At 39.8% G+C, this 15,511-nt stretch overlaps 1 protein-coding gene across 1 annotated transcript in view; it reads left to right on the forward strand.

Moving 5' to 3' along the window:
* Positions 1-2,452: 2,452 nt before the first annotated feature.
* The window catches only part of LOC108784303 (cadherin-like and PC-esterase domain-containing protein 1), a 107,392-nt gene continuing 94,333 nt past the window's right edge, over positions 2,453-15,511 (forward strand). Inside the window, exon 1 of the mRNA XM_018553065.1 lies at positions 2,453-2,732. Within this exon, the coding sequence (XP_018408567.1) occupies positions 2,517-2,732 (216 nt within the window). The 5' untranslated portion in view covers positions 2,453-2,516. The remainder of the gene's footprint in view (positions 2,733-15,511) is intronic.

Consider the following 15,511-nt stretch of genomic DNA (forward strand, 5'->3'; position numbering starts at 1 on the left):
AAACCAGGCAAGAAGGGAGCAGAGATCTCCCAATAGATATTTAATTTTGATTTTAATTTTTTTTTCAGATTTCAGATTCGGATCCAAAATTCTATTCGGTTCGTAAGGCTGGGCTGATCAGGAGAGGATCTGTGCACAAAATTTATATAAATTATAAAGGGTCTATTTTTTAAGTGTATATGATTTTAACCCCTTCATGACTGAGCTAGTTTTCAGGTTCTGTTCATAAATGACTGACACATTTTTTACATTTTTGCTGTGTGGTTCTTCCACGTCAGTAATATACTTTCTTACTAAATGTACCCACACATATTATATATTGTTTTTTAGAGGACAGATAGGGCTATATAATTATATCACATATGTGTACCTAACCCCTCACTTAGTTTGAATAAAATAAAAAAATGAGGAAAAAAACTAAAAGAAAACACTTTTTTCACAAGTTTTGATTATTATTATTTTTTTTAGAATTTTTTTATATTAATTATAGTATAAAAAATATATTTATATATAATTTATATTTTCCTAATTTTGTTTTACACTTTATTTTAATTTTTTTACACTTTGTAAAAAAAAAAAAAAAAAAAAAAACTTTTTTTTTCTTGTCAGTTTATATCAAGCAATCACTATGACAGCTTGATAAATTAACTTTTTTATTTTATTTTTGGCTATTAGGCTGATCCAAACTTAGGAACAGCTAATAATAACCTTAGAGACTGATCCTGACTTTAGTCAGATTCAGATCTCACTAAAAGCTCTTTGATCGTGCCTAGACGATCAGAAATGATACATTTCACTCAAAAGATACATTGTATCCTTTCAGTGAAATGTATCTAAACATCGGGCTCTCGAGCTGTCAAAACAAATAGCAGAGAGGTGAGGTGAGTCACTGCTGCCTCTCTGCTATTTTGAGCTGTCAAATACGGGATCGCAAATTGCGGTCCTCTATTTGCATGTAACGGCTTCATTCTTTCATTAATGAAAGGAAGAAGCTTTTACAAAAAGCTTAATTATTTCATTAATTAATGCCTCAATACTGAGACATTAATGAATGACTGTTAAATGCTGAGAATCAGCAAATACCGGCATTACAAAGCCTGATATAACTCGTCACGTACAGTGTACGTGGCCAGTCATATAGGCACAAAGTGACAAGACGTACACAGTACGTCTCCCGTCACGAAGGGGTTAAACTTACATTTAATATTTTTTTAACTATGTAAAATCTTTGTTTTCCAAACTACATCTAAAACACAACAAAAAGTTTGAAAATCATTATCAGTTAGCTAAAGAGACTACATTTTTCTTACTGAAATTGACTGACTGGCTAAGCTGTCCAATAGGGGATGAGCCAACACTGACAAATCCCTGATATTGTAAACAATAAGCATCTTTTATGAAAGAAGCAAACTGGTAGCCTGTAAAATAAATGAAAGCACATTCCCATTTCTTCTTTCAAAAAGGAGACAGTAAAACTGTGTTTATAATGTTAATATGCTAGTATTCTATGCTGCTTGCTGCACAACTATTTACAACAGTTTCATGCATTACTAGCTTCATTGCATCACTGCTATACATTGTTTAAAATATATTTAAACTGCCTTAAAATCAAATTATTTCCATGTAGAAACCCTGTTAGCGTGTGGATATCAGTTCTAAATTCAGGAGCTGAAAGTGGAATGTCAAACAGCGAGTGTAAGAATTACAGCTTAGACTCTACTAGTGTAATACAAACAGTAATGCTAGTGTAATACTAACAGCAGAGCTGGATGTGCAGACTCCTTGTGGAAACATCTGGATTTCATTTTGGAGTAGAATAAAAAAAAAAAAAAAAGTGAAATGTGAAAGTGTGTAACAAGTTATCTGATTCTTTCCTGAGTGACTTTGGGATCAGTCGCAAACTACATTATTACGCTACAGATCCTGTACTAAAATAACCCCACCCAAAAAGAAAGCAAAAAGCCTTTCATTTATGGTGCCTGTGGTCCAGTAGAATTCAGATGCAGTATATGTGTTTGTGTTAGTTGGAAGGCAGCTCGGAGCAGTGACTGCACACATCAGGGGTTAGAGGAAAACTTTCTGCTAGCAGGGAGAGGACTTTGGAAGTAAACCCAACTTTCAGCTAACCTCTGCACAGAAAATCAACTTTGCCAAGTTCAGCAATTCTTTTCTACTACTACGTCAATGACGATGGGAAAAAATCTTTGATTTCTATCTGATTTCATCTTCTAAAGTGTTACAGTTTTGCATGAAGGATTACGTACCTGTTGCACGGACGTGGATTAAGTGATCTTGGGCTCATGTGGACCACTGGATTAGTTTATTTTATTTCTGAACCTATTAGCTGATCCCTGCTGCAACTGAGAGCTGAGCATCTGTTTTTTACAGTGAAGTTCCACTGTAATGCACCAAGTGTGCTCACAGTCAGGACCGTATGATGATCATGAGTTCTCTAACACGGGCACAACATCATGTTTATTAGAAGATGATCTGATAAAAGTGGATAACAGAAGGACATGGGTTGGAGACGCAGATATTGTCATAGACCGATTTTTGTGGCTGTGATTTTAGCATTGTGCCTTTTCTATCAGTGTCTTGCTCTGCTCTGGAAAAGTATATCTTGGACCAGTAAGGAGAATGCAGTTGGCAGGGACAAGGATATTACGGACGTGGCTGCTGGCATGGGGGACTGCCTGCATCGATGGGATAGCATAATCAGAAAGATAAAGGATGTGAGTATGAGAAATCATTAAATGTCAAACTGAGTAATGCTAAACTCTTAAAAAATAAACTAGCTTTACTCATTCAGCAAACCTGGTGTAATCTGCCACTTTGAGGAGTTTCCCATGTATCAATTGCTGATCATCATAGTTCAGTAATTTCTCTATGGTGGTCCTGTAGTGTGCATAACACCAGACATGAATGCATAAATATTTTAACTCTATGACATGAATCCAGTTATGTATTACATAACCTATGCATGCGAATGTTATTAATAGAGGTTCGAAAAACAATCCATGTGGGCCAAATTCAGTTAGAAATGAATTCTGGTCAATCTTCAAGATCTGACTGCTTTTTATTAGGGTTGCACAGATACCAAGTACAGTACTCGGTACAAGTACGAGTACATGTACAAATACTTTTGAGCTCCAAGACTACACTAGAGAAAAATTAAAAAATTAGGAGGCAGCTGTCATTTGTAAGTAGCACACGGAGCTCCTGGGATTTGTACATCTCTGTTTTAATGTACGATTTTGTTTTTATAAATATAAATAAAGGGATGCACAGATACCAGTTTTGCGAGTACGAGTACTGGTACTTGCCGAGTACTTACAAGTATGAGTACTGATACATTTTTGTTTATTGTCATGTGACAGTATTTCTAAAACAATACAGACTAATGATTTCAGGACAGTGGTGGAGTGCCAGAGCCAGGTCCCAGCTGCAACCACTGCAACCCTGGTAGTTCTCATGAAAATGCCAAGTATCGGCACTGGTACTCAAAAAGTATCTGTGCATCCCTACTTTTTATTATTTTTTTATATCTATTTCACATCACCAACATAGCTCAACAAGCATGCAGACTGGTTTCTTCCCAGTGAGAAAATGTGTTAATATTGGCCAATATATTTATCAGCATCAAGTCATTGTTTCAGACTGGAGGCAACCCTCATCAAAAAAAGTTTGTCCCTCCTCTAAAAACAACAATTTGATGCTAAAAAGGTACCAGGTATTGCCATTTCTCTATTACTGTACAACTGACCCAATCTGCTAAATAGCCAGACTTATTTGTTGTCTGTGCTTTGTTGTCTGTGCTTCTATGCTGTATGATCAGTGGGAGTAGGTGTGAATCATTCTATATCTGTGGCCAACATGTCAACTGACAACTACAAGATGCTGAGGAGGGGGCCTAGCTATAGAGCTGCTATTTATTTTGTTTATTTTGCCATTGGTGGCATGGAGATCCCAAAAAGAATGATTATAATAGGTATTTTTCAGAAGCTACCTACTGGAAAAAGTCCGGAATTAACCCTTGAAGTGAGTCAAAGAAGTGCTCGTTTTTGTCTAGGTGCAAAAATAAAAGTTATCCTCACCCAATCCTCTCTTAGACCACTCCTTCCAGCTTCTCTGTCCCGTGAGTCATCACTTCCAATACACTGTGTAGGACGTAAGGAAGCTAAGGGACATACTATCACTGGAGAGGAGGAGGAGACAGGCTGGGGGGGAGCACTCTAACAGCCAGCTGTCTGCGAGGTTCAGGTGAGTATAACCTTGTACTTAGATGAAAATGAGCACTTAACTTAACCCTTGCAGTTGAGGGATAGCCTCACTCACACTTTTTTTCCTGTATTTCTCCTTTAAAGCTATGTTATCGGTTTAAATGTGTCAGGTTTTTTAATATGAACCCTATGAGCCACCAATTGCAGGTGTGGGCTCCCCCAACCCATCAAGTCTCAAACCAAGGCTGTTTACATTGCCATTGTGGTGACTCCTGGCAGAAAACACCAAGTACCAAAGATTACAAGGACTGAGAGTAGAATTTGTACAGGGGATGCCATAGGTATGTTGTCTAGGTCTGTGTTAAAGGGACCCTGCCACCAACATTTCAGGTAAAATCACAGAATTTGAAAAGCTCACTTGCAGTGTTTCCCTTTCCTTAAAAAAACATTTTTATTCACTTGCAATGTGCCTTTAAACTTGCTAGAAACTTTGATTTCTCCGGCAATAGTCAATTACCTAGCACAGCTCCCTCACTCCTTGCACAGCATAGACATAGGAGTGTCTAATTACTGACTATAATGACCCACCCCTCAATATACCCCCCTATACACTGAGTGGCCAGATTATTATGACCACCTGATGTTTGTAGGCAAATTAGCTATAATTTCGCGCTGAAGTTGCTAGAGGGTCAGACCATTATAAATAGGGAAGCAGGTTGTTTACCACGACAGTAGAAATTATTTTTTTCTGAAGATATGGGTAAACAACGAGATTTAACAGCCTTTGAATGTGGGATGATTGTTGGCGCTCAGAGCCATGGAGCGAGTATCAGCAAAACAGCAGAATTCGTTAAATGTTTAAAAGCAGCTGTTGTTAAAGTGTTTAAAGACTGGACTGTCAGCCGAAAATCTGGGTCTGAACGTGCGAATTGTGGCCGTCAGCGGCTAGTCATTGTTAGGGCAGAACGGAGAGTGGCAAGACTGGTACAAGACAACAGAAGGGCAACAGTGCACCAAATTACTGCAGATCTTAATCAGGGATACTCTCAAATGATCTCTGAACGCACTGTTCGCCGTACACTGCATCATATGGGATATGGAAGCCGAAGGCCTGTTCGAACACCTTTGCTGTCTGCAGTTAATAAGATAAAACGTCTCCAATTCGCACAGGAACACAAGGATCGAACAGTCGAGCATTGAAAAAAGTAATGTGGTCCGATGAATCACGTTTCCAGTTGCATCATGCAGACGGCAGAGTGAGAATTTGGTGGGAACAGCATGAAGTGCCCACATGGTGGGGGCAGTGTTATGGTTTGGGCCATGTTTTCCTGGCATGATTTGGGCCCCCTAATTCGTGTGGAACAACGTCTGAATAGCACAACATACCAAAGTATCATTGCTGATCAAGTTCATCCTATCATGTTGATGGCGTATCCCAATGGAGATGGCTTCTTCCAACAAGACAATGCGCCATGCTACGGTGCTCGTATTGTGCAGGAGTGGTTTCAAGAACATGAGGGAGAATTTACCTTGCTTAGGTGGCCCCCACAATCACCAGATCTCAATCCAATTGAGCATTTGTGGGACGAAGTTGAAAGAGCCATCAGGCAGCTGGTTCCACAACCATCAAATCTCACAGAACTGGACAGTACTATTCATCAGGCATGGTGTCAGATTCCTTGCATCACCTTTCAACATCTCGTGGAGTCAATGCCAAGAAGAATCACCGCAGTATTGGAGGCAAAAGGTGGCCCAACGAAGTACTGATGGGGTGGTCATAATAATCTGGCCACTCAGTGTATAACCAGCCAGGTAAAGGATGAAGAGGAAAACTATAGAGTATCACTGAGTCTGCCAGTAATGCTGACATCACATCCAAGGTGGCAGTGTCCAGTTGGATGTCTACACAGGAGAGGCTTTCACAGGTAAATAACATGCATAAAATACTTTAAAGCTAAACTCTGGGAAAAACAAAGAACTCTTTTTGCAGGGGGGTTGCCCTCACACTGCAATGGTTAAATGTTCGTTGAGGTCTAAGGTACAAGGAAAAGTTATTTTACTTACCAAATAGCCACTTCCACAGGCTCCATCCAGGCTACAAGACCAGCCTCCACAGCCTCTTTCCCCCTCTGGTGGTTGAAGGACTGCAGACATCATCAAGTCTAATGCAGGGTCCATAGCCCTGCATTATAGGTGAAGATGCTGAGGGACAGTCCACAAGCCGGAGCATAGGAAAGATGAGTTGAGTGCTGACTGCCAGTGGAGCGGGGATCAGGTAAGAAAAACTCCCTTATTCAATACCCTAAACCTGAATGAGTATTTAACCCTTGCAGAGGTAAATTTTGTCTGCACCCAAGTTCCAATGTTTGCATACATAGTTTAGTCTCTTGGCCTTGTTTCCACATGGAGGTATGACTTTTTGGCCACAAGGCTGCAGACAAATTTTTAATATTTGGCTGTAGCAGGAGACAATTTGTTTGCCACAGGCCTGGAGAGCGGTACAATAATGAGTGTCTGCAGCAACAGTGAAGCATGGTGGAGGTTCCTTGCAAGCCTGGGGTATGCATTTCTGGCAATGGAGCTGGAGATTTGGTCAGGATCAATGGTGTCCTCAATGCTGAGAAATACAAGCAGATACGTATCCATTATGCCATACCATCATGCCATAGCAAAACTTTTTTTTACACTTAAAACAGGTCCTCTTTATGCTATCACATATGGCGCTAACAAGCCCCCTATGTGATAGGTAATATAAATTACCATGTCCTATTTACTGAGACAGGGGTCCCTAAGACTAAGTAATGCAGTCTATGTTTAATTCTAGGTAATGCAGTCTAAGTAATGCAGTCTATGTTTAAGTCTAAGTAATGCAGTCTATGTTTAAGTCTAGGTAATGCAGTCTAAATCTAAGTTGTGTAAATGTTTTTTTTGTGGAAACATCCCGTCTGTGTGCTCCGCTATACATGAATTCCTCTTGTTCCTGTGTTGAGTGTGCTTGTCAGGGCTCGGTTATATTTGTCTGTGGTGAAAAACAATAACAGACTGCTGCAGTCAAAGGTAATTTTACTCTGTCCCATAGCTGCAATTCAGAGATAGGACAAAGAGGCATAGCAGCAGGGAATACAGAAAAGTGGATAAACCAAAGATAATACAGTGGACCAGCAACCTACTGTAAAACAGCCAAAGGATAGAGCTTTTCCTATAAAGCAGTACTGTGCAAGTATATCCAAAATAATACAATCCTGCTAACGCTGGTTGGTTGTGCTGTGTTATCTGCCAGGGATTATGGATTTTTCAAGGAAAATGGAGACTATAAAAAAAAGAGATTTAAAGGCTACATTAGTCTAGTTGAGCAACAGCTAGACAATTTAGAGAGAAAAGAAATACAAAAGCTGGAAACTGTGCCTGAGTAATAACAGGTGCTATTCTAAGTGCAGGGGTCACTTTCAGAAGAGTTAGAGCATAGACCCTGCTAAACAGCACTCTCCCAGCTAATCAACAATTATCATTCATTAGTCCGAGTACTCTGGGCTGATGAGTTCTTATATCTTAAGGTGCCCATACACTGCACGATTCTTGTACGAGAATCGCGGGAAATCCCACGATCGTACGAGAATCGTGCAGTGTATGGAAGGCGTGCAACCGTTTCTACTGTACGGTCGCACGTCTTCCGTCGAACCAGCAGGCTAGAAAACCAACCGGGAATCGTACGATTCTCGGCGAGTGAGTGGCCTGCTGGTTCGACAACTGCCGAACGGGCCGGTGTGCGCAAGCGCACACAGCCCGTTTGCAGTCATCTTAAGCCCGCCCCTCATTGCAGTCATCGTAAGCCCGCCCCTCAGGGGGGCGGGCTTGCGATGATCGAGAGTACGATCTGCCTGTCCAAGATGGGCAGATCGTACGTTTTTTTAATCACTTTACAACCATCGCAAGACTAAGGTCTTGCGATGGTTGTACAGTGTATGGCCACCTTAAGTGCTTGTGGGTATCTGAACAATCTTATCAGTCTTACTATATGTTAAATATCAGATATTAATTGTCATAGGCAAATATGTTATACCAAAAATACCCTGTGTGTTGCTATGTCAGATTATCAGTTATCATGCTATAAAAGTCCACCATTTATAGGAAAAGTATAGCTTATTTTATAATGAGCAAATATTTTCAGTTGTTAATGTAGCTATAAACACTGAGCCCCTTTCACACAGGCTAATCAGGAGGGTATAGGTGGAGAGATCCCCTCCTGATCACAGCGGTATGGAGCAGATATCACTACTGTGACATCTGTGTTCGTCCATTCTTTTCTTCCATCTTGCGATAGAGGAACAAAATGAAATTACGAGACCCCATGTAGTTCTATGGGGATTCGGATGTAAACGGACATGTGTCCATTTACATCAGATTACCTCTGATCTGGCACAATCAGGTCCAGGGAAACAGAACACTGTTCCGTTTGTTTTTCCAGACCTGACCGGAGTCGGGGGCAACCGGGTATAAACGGACGCACATCCATTTACACACGGCTGCCCATTGACTTACATTGGGCATCCGATCGGGTCCGTCTGTGTGAAAGGGGCCTAAGTGAGTACAATTTAGTTTACTAAAAGTACTGTGAGGGGAATTTATCAAAACTGGAGCAAACAGATTTAGGAGCAGCAGTGCATGACAATCAGCTTCTTTCTTCAGTTTGTTGAGTTAAGATTTGAAAATGAGAGAGAGAAGTTGATTGGTTGCCATACACAGTTGATCCAGATTTTGCCTGCTCCAGGTTTGATAAATTCCCCTCTGTGCATTTTACAAAGTGCCATTTAAAAAAAAATCTTGCTTTCGCCTTTTTGTAATTTTTTGCATATACGTTCTGCTGATCTCCTGCAAACCTTATGTAGCCACATCCTATCTACATATATGCTCTCAAATGATGGCTGCACATCATTTCTCAGGGAGGGTTTCTAGATAGTGACAATAGTGCACTATATCTGTAATAAATAAGTCAAGGCAACTGGACTTGCTGTATTTTTCTTGTAAAAAATACAGCAAGTCCAGTTGTCTTGACTTATTTTTTACATAAACCATGACCTGGATGAATGAGAACCTTTACAGACAATAGTGCACTATGCTTGTTTGTCGCACCATATGCAGTGCGTTCCGTTCCGATTTTGGCCAGAACGCACTGCATCGCATTGCGGCCAGCGGCCAGCTCACTTTTTGGTAGGGCATCAAAATGCTGCAAGCACTATTTTGATCGCACCGGACCGCAGGCACAATGTGCCTTTGCGATCACGTGCGGGCGATCGCATTGTGGCCGGAGGGCGTGGCTACGTGCCATTCACTTCAATGGCCCGCCACTGCATATGGTGTGAACGTACCCTTAATGTGAGTCAGCATGGTTGTTTGTAGTCTCCACTGGGAGAGTGTGTGATAGGATGACAATGCAGGAGCACAATTGGGAAACAGGCATAGAATGTTGTCACCCTATAATAAGAAGTTAGATAAGTTACCAGGATAACCAGGTATTATTTTAGTGAAAGCTGCATATTGGACAATGATAAAAATGACATCAACATGTTGAAGCTGAACACTTTTATTGGCTAAATACAAGAGTCATGTGTATTCTTACTGGAATCTTTGTTTGCTTTGTGTGCTTCTTCCTGATCTATGCAGTAGTCCAGTGTGATACTTTGCGTTTGTTTAGGTGCTTCCTGTAATAAAGACCAGTCACTGCTGCTCTCTCTTCTTGTACAGAGTTTCTGGTCTTGTATCCACCTCCTCCTGTACTTTTCTGCAGACAGACTGTAGTGGGTGGAACCTACTAAGTCCCTCCCACAGTTCCGCTCTCTGCACAGACTATGTACAGCCCAGTGATGATGTCGCTGCTATTTTCACAAATAATAACTGGGTTTGTAAAAACTTTTCATGCGCACACAGTGTTTTTTTTTAAATAATTTGTGGCAATTGAGGACTATATTTAAAGAAATGTTTTTGTGTCTGGAGTTCAGCTTTAAAGCTTTTATAAGATTTGGTAATTACATTTACATATATTATTGCAATGTTTACCTAGAAATAATTTTTGATAAGAGGTTTAATTTGTTATCAGTTTACAGTTCCATTTGTGTTACTGTATTACATATAGAGTTTTGTGTGTTAGCCAATAGTGACTGCTCCCTATTTCAGTGAATTTGTTCCAACTCCCCACCTAACTATGAAGTTATCAGCCACCCAGACAGTATATTGTTTTTATTGAGTTAGAATTGCATTTTAACATTGTGTAGCATTAGGAAGCAGCCGCGAGGCCCAAGCATGGGTTAAAGCAGCCACCTAATTTGCCTGATTAGAGTGCCGCCTCTGCTTTCGGGCCTTGATTATATGGCTTGGCACGCCAGGCCTGCTGCACAGCGGCAGCGGAGGGAGCGGCAATTTTCAGGGGGTTATTTTGCACATAGTCCAATGTGTAACTTTCTTGCACCATTATCCTCTTAGCGCGCTACAGCACATCTCTATTGTGTCAGATATTGACAAGCAAACTTTCTTAACTATTATTTCTTTACAACAGATTAACCACTTCCAATGGGTTCACGTAAATACACGTCATCCGCTGGAAGTGGTTATACCAAGAACATGGCTGCTGCTGCAGCCATTTTCTTGGTAGCGCTTTAAACAGAAGACAATTGCTGTTTAAATACAAGCGATCTGGCATCTGTACAGGCGCCGGATCGCTTGTACTGTGTGGCGCTGTGTGTCTTCAGCCCGCCTGCCGCAGGTGCTGCCGTCGGCTAACCGGGCTCCACTGTCCCCCGTGTGAGCCCGGGACCGGCATGGTGGGTCTTCTCTGATGGATCAGAGGGAGATCAGCAGGCTTCCAGCTGCTGATCTCTCCTCCGATCAATGGACCTGGAAGTGATGTGCATTACATAATTTTCAGTGTCACTCTGCACATTCGCCAGCTCCTAGAGCCAGAAGAAGAAGCGGGTGAAGCAGATCTCTACTTCACCAGCTTCTTTGGGGTCCCTAGGTGACATTAGGGGTCTGAAATACCCCTGATGTCTCCATAAAGAGGACCTGTCACATTATATTTGCTATTACATAGGGGGCTTGTTATCCCCCTATGTGATAGCAATAAAAGTTGAGTGTAAACAAAAAAACCAAACAAAATTGTAAAAATAAAGATTCATAAAAAAAATTACAAATGCAAAAAAAAAATGTTTACGTCCACCGCCCCCCACGTGCACGCACATATAACGCAAACACGCGTTTGATGCGTCTATGTGCAAAAATTGCACCACACATGTTACATATTGTCACAAACATCAGAGTGAGAGCAATAATTCTCAGGCCATCAATCACTGTTAACACTAAATTGATGAGCAGTAAAAGTGTTTAAAGCTTCGACTATGGGAAATTTTGGTTATTGTAGTTTTTTGCGGTTTCACGGACGCACGCAATTTTAAGGCTTGACATGTTTGGTATCTATTTACCCGGCGTGACCCCTTTTTTTATAGTTTACAAAAAAAATGGGTATTATATTCTGTTTCTGTGCACTAAATTTCATTTTAGTGTATTTTATCCTAAGAATACTTGTTTGATAAACATTTGCACAAATACCATGCAACATAAAAAATTGCAACTAGCATGTTTTTCTTCCACAGGGCCTCTGCTTTCAGAAAATAATTGATTTTCTGGGGGTCTGAAGCTGTTTTCTAGCCACAAATTCAGATTTTATTATGTGCATGCAAATGTAAGAAATTTAGACTTTTTGTGCAAAAAGTTGCACTTGGGATTATTTTTACAATTGCTGCACTAATTGCATCTTTCATTTCAAAACCTTTAAGGTGCCCATACACTGTGCGATTATCGCACAATAATTGCGGGAAATCCCGCGATCGTACGATAATCGCAAAGTGTATGGCAGGCATGCAACCGTTTTTACTTTACGGTTGCACGTCTTTTGTCTAAGGAGCATGTTCGAAAACCAGCCGAAAATCTTGCGATTTTCGGCTGGTTTGTGGCATGCTCGGGAGACAAATGCCGAACGGGCCAGTGTGTGCACGGGCACACTGCCCGTTCAGCATTGCGGTCTCCGGAAGCCCGCCCCTCAGCAACAAGACTAAGGTCTTGCAATGGTTGTAAAGTGTATGGCCACCTTTAAATGTAACTGTCTTTTTGAGTATCCACAAAAACAGGTGTGAAGATTCCCAACTCCTGTCAGTAAATGAGCCCAAATGTGTCCATTGTCTGGTTTATACTGATGCCATCACCTCCTTATTTTAACCCTTTCCATATATTTTTATCATTTATGCAAGATTTTATTTCCATAGATTTTATAAATGAGTGCCAACATTTTAGCCCACTAACAATAGTTTATCTAGCCCACTGTGTGAAGATTCGAAACTCCTTTAGTAAATGAACCCACATGTGTCAGTTGTCTGGTTTATACTAATGCCATCATTTTCTTATTTATTAATTGTATATTTTTTTATCATTTATGCAAGATTTTATTTTCATTTGTTTTATAAATCTAATGATCATTGTCTGGCTTTCTGTGACAGACAGTTGAACATTTGACAGTTGACAGCTTCCCAGTCTATCAAGTGTTCTAGCTGTACACTATATTTACTGGTTATTATGGCTATGGGGTCAGCAGTCTTGCTGCTGACAAACTTTATTTTGACTGCACTTTGGCAATAAGAGAAGATGGAAATCACCGAGGTTGCTGGCTAGTACACTTCAATTCCCATCAAGACAGATAAGTAGACTGTGCTGCTCAATACATTAATCTTGTCGATTTAGAGAAGACGGCAATAAAGTCTTTATTGTTTACAGTAGATTATGCAGTCTGACATGAAATATTGTGAATTTATATCATTAATGCATATTAGGGTACCTCAGCTTCCCTTAATATGGATCACTTGCATCACTTGTCAAGTGCTGCTATTCTTAATCAGTAACATATGCAAATTATACAACAATTGCTATATATCCCATCCATCGTTGTGATTATATAATTCATCATTATGACAACGTAACATTTGTTTAAAATAAGTATTATAATAAATGCAAACTATTTTAGTTTCACGTTTTTCCAGATCAAACACATACTGAAGCATTGACGCATTTTTTCAGTGAGTCATTAGAACAGAAGTTAAAGCAGAGCTACCAGGAAGAGTTAGAGAATAGATATGGCATTGCTTCATTAATAAGAAACTTCAGATTTTCCTAGAAAACAACTCAAGGCTGCTTCATCAATAAACCACAACAGAATTGATTCTTGGTTGTAGAGGAGAAGGTCACTTGCTGTTTACCATGTGTATGTTGTACCTACAGAGACCTTTCAAGGCTGTTTGCCTCAAGATTTTATATACTGTATATATATATATATAATATAACATATAACATTTTACATTTATTTTTTTTCAGAGAAAAAATGCAGGTACTTACGCCCACCTTCTCCCCCTGAGGAAAGTAGTAAGTTGGCACAGTCTGATGAGAAGGTATAGCGAAAAAGAGTAGGAGGGTCTTAAAAGGGCACTCACTGTATGCATGGCATACATATGTCACCACCCTTGCTGCACAATATACTTCAATTACTGTGCCATAAGCAAGAGTCTAAAATACATGTACAACACTCAGCAGAATAATTTAAAAAAATAATGAAACTCTTCCATTACATATGCTTTTCAGCTTACCTTAAAGAAGAAATTGTCATAGCCTAGTGTACATAGTGCAATGGTCAGGAGTATGAAATGTACAACAAGCATATATAGTGCAGGGTTGGGAGTGTATAAAGTACAGAGTGCAGGGGTCAGGATTGCGTAACCTACAGAGCACAGGGTTCAGTAGCATGTAACGTACACGCCACTGCTAAAACATTTGACATGCTGAATTTTTTCACAGCACACTGGACTGTACTGCAGGTCACTACACCACAGTACAACATGCTGCTAAATGAAATGCACACATTGTACACTTCAAATTACATTTTGAAAAAATGACAGTGAGACAGCTCATCATACCTCCCACCCATGGGAGTTGTCAGAACACACTAGCCCGTCTGGTAAAATAGAGCATTTTAGTGAGGGGGCTAGTTTAAATGGGCCCTAAATTAAATCTATATAAGCTATGACATGTTAATGTAATTTCACAAGTCTTTTTTTAAATCTTTTTAAATTTGCAGCTTTTAATAATACCTGGCGATCCTGTTATGAAGGCCTTTGTTCAGACAGTTCCTGTCACAGGGTGACACCTGTCTCCCATTTGTGCTTTTCCATTGTCATCCTGCCACGTGCTTTACACAGTGCACAGGCATGGTCTAGCAATTTTTCTATCAGTAAGGTAGTCCAGAGTAATGATGTGCAGCTGATGCTGAAGCGAATGCATGTGGACAGGGAGTGGCTGAAAGAGATTGGAGTAGATCAGCAGCACTGGGATACAAAGATGTATTAAAAAAGTGAAAATAATACATTATTTTTTGAAAAATAACTGACAGCTGTTTGTGATACACCGTGCTTTAGCAAACTAAATGGCATCCAGTTAGGTTTTACATCTACTTTATTATTTCTAACATATTCCTAAAGGAGCCCATGTGTTTTAAAAGAGCATTATATAAATCTAGGTAAGGAAACCCTGATGTACTGTACAATACAATTCAGAACACATTATCAGTGATTATATGATACTGTATATACCAATTGTAATTTTGCAATGTGTAGTAATGCCCCTTAAGTTAGTGCACTTCCAGTTATTCTGTGTTGCCATTTTTGCTCAATTCTGAATAACTTTTTCATCCAGTTTTCTGTCTCTTTGATATGGTATTGTTCTGTCTCTGGTAGACCTTCCTAATTATTTAAAGCTGGATTCTTGTTGCTGGGAGACTTGCAGAGCTTGAAATATCTATAACTGAGAAACCTTTATGCTGCCATTTTTCATTCTTTTATTTTCAACGGCAGTGGTTCTGTTAAAACGGCGCTGGTCTAACAATATATAGAACACGGTGAACAAAAAGAGATATAATAGATACACTGATGCTTATTAAATACTTTATAGCTAAGGAAAGATGCTTGAAGTAATTGACTCAAATACAAAATTTCTGCAAAAGTATTAAACTTGAATAAAGCTTGTTTATATTTATTCAACTTCTAGAATGAAATCTAAACCTGTGCCCACATGCAAACATTTGATAGCACAGAATTCTACCCTGTACAGTTGTGGAACATATTTTTCTAAGTACTGCATGCAGAGGCTACTGTTTCCTCTCAGCCTTGAAAAATATATAAAAAAGAATTGGATTATTTATAAGT

This window comes from Nanorana parkeri, unplaced genomic scaffold (assembly GCF_000935625.1).
Source record: "Nanorana parkeri isolate BGI_ZX_2015 unplaced genomic scaffold, ASM93562v1 scaffold108, whole genome shotgun sequence".
In the NCBI taxonomy this organism is placed as follows: Eukaryota; Metazoa; Chordata; class Amphibia; order Anura; family Dicroglossidae; genus Nanorana; species Nanorana parkeri.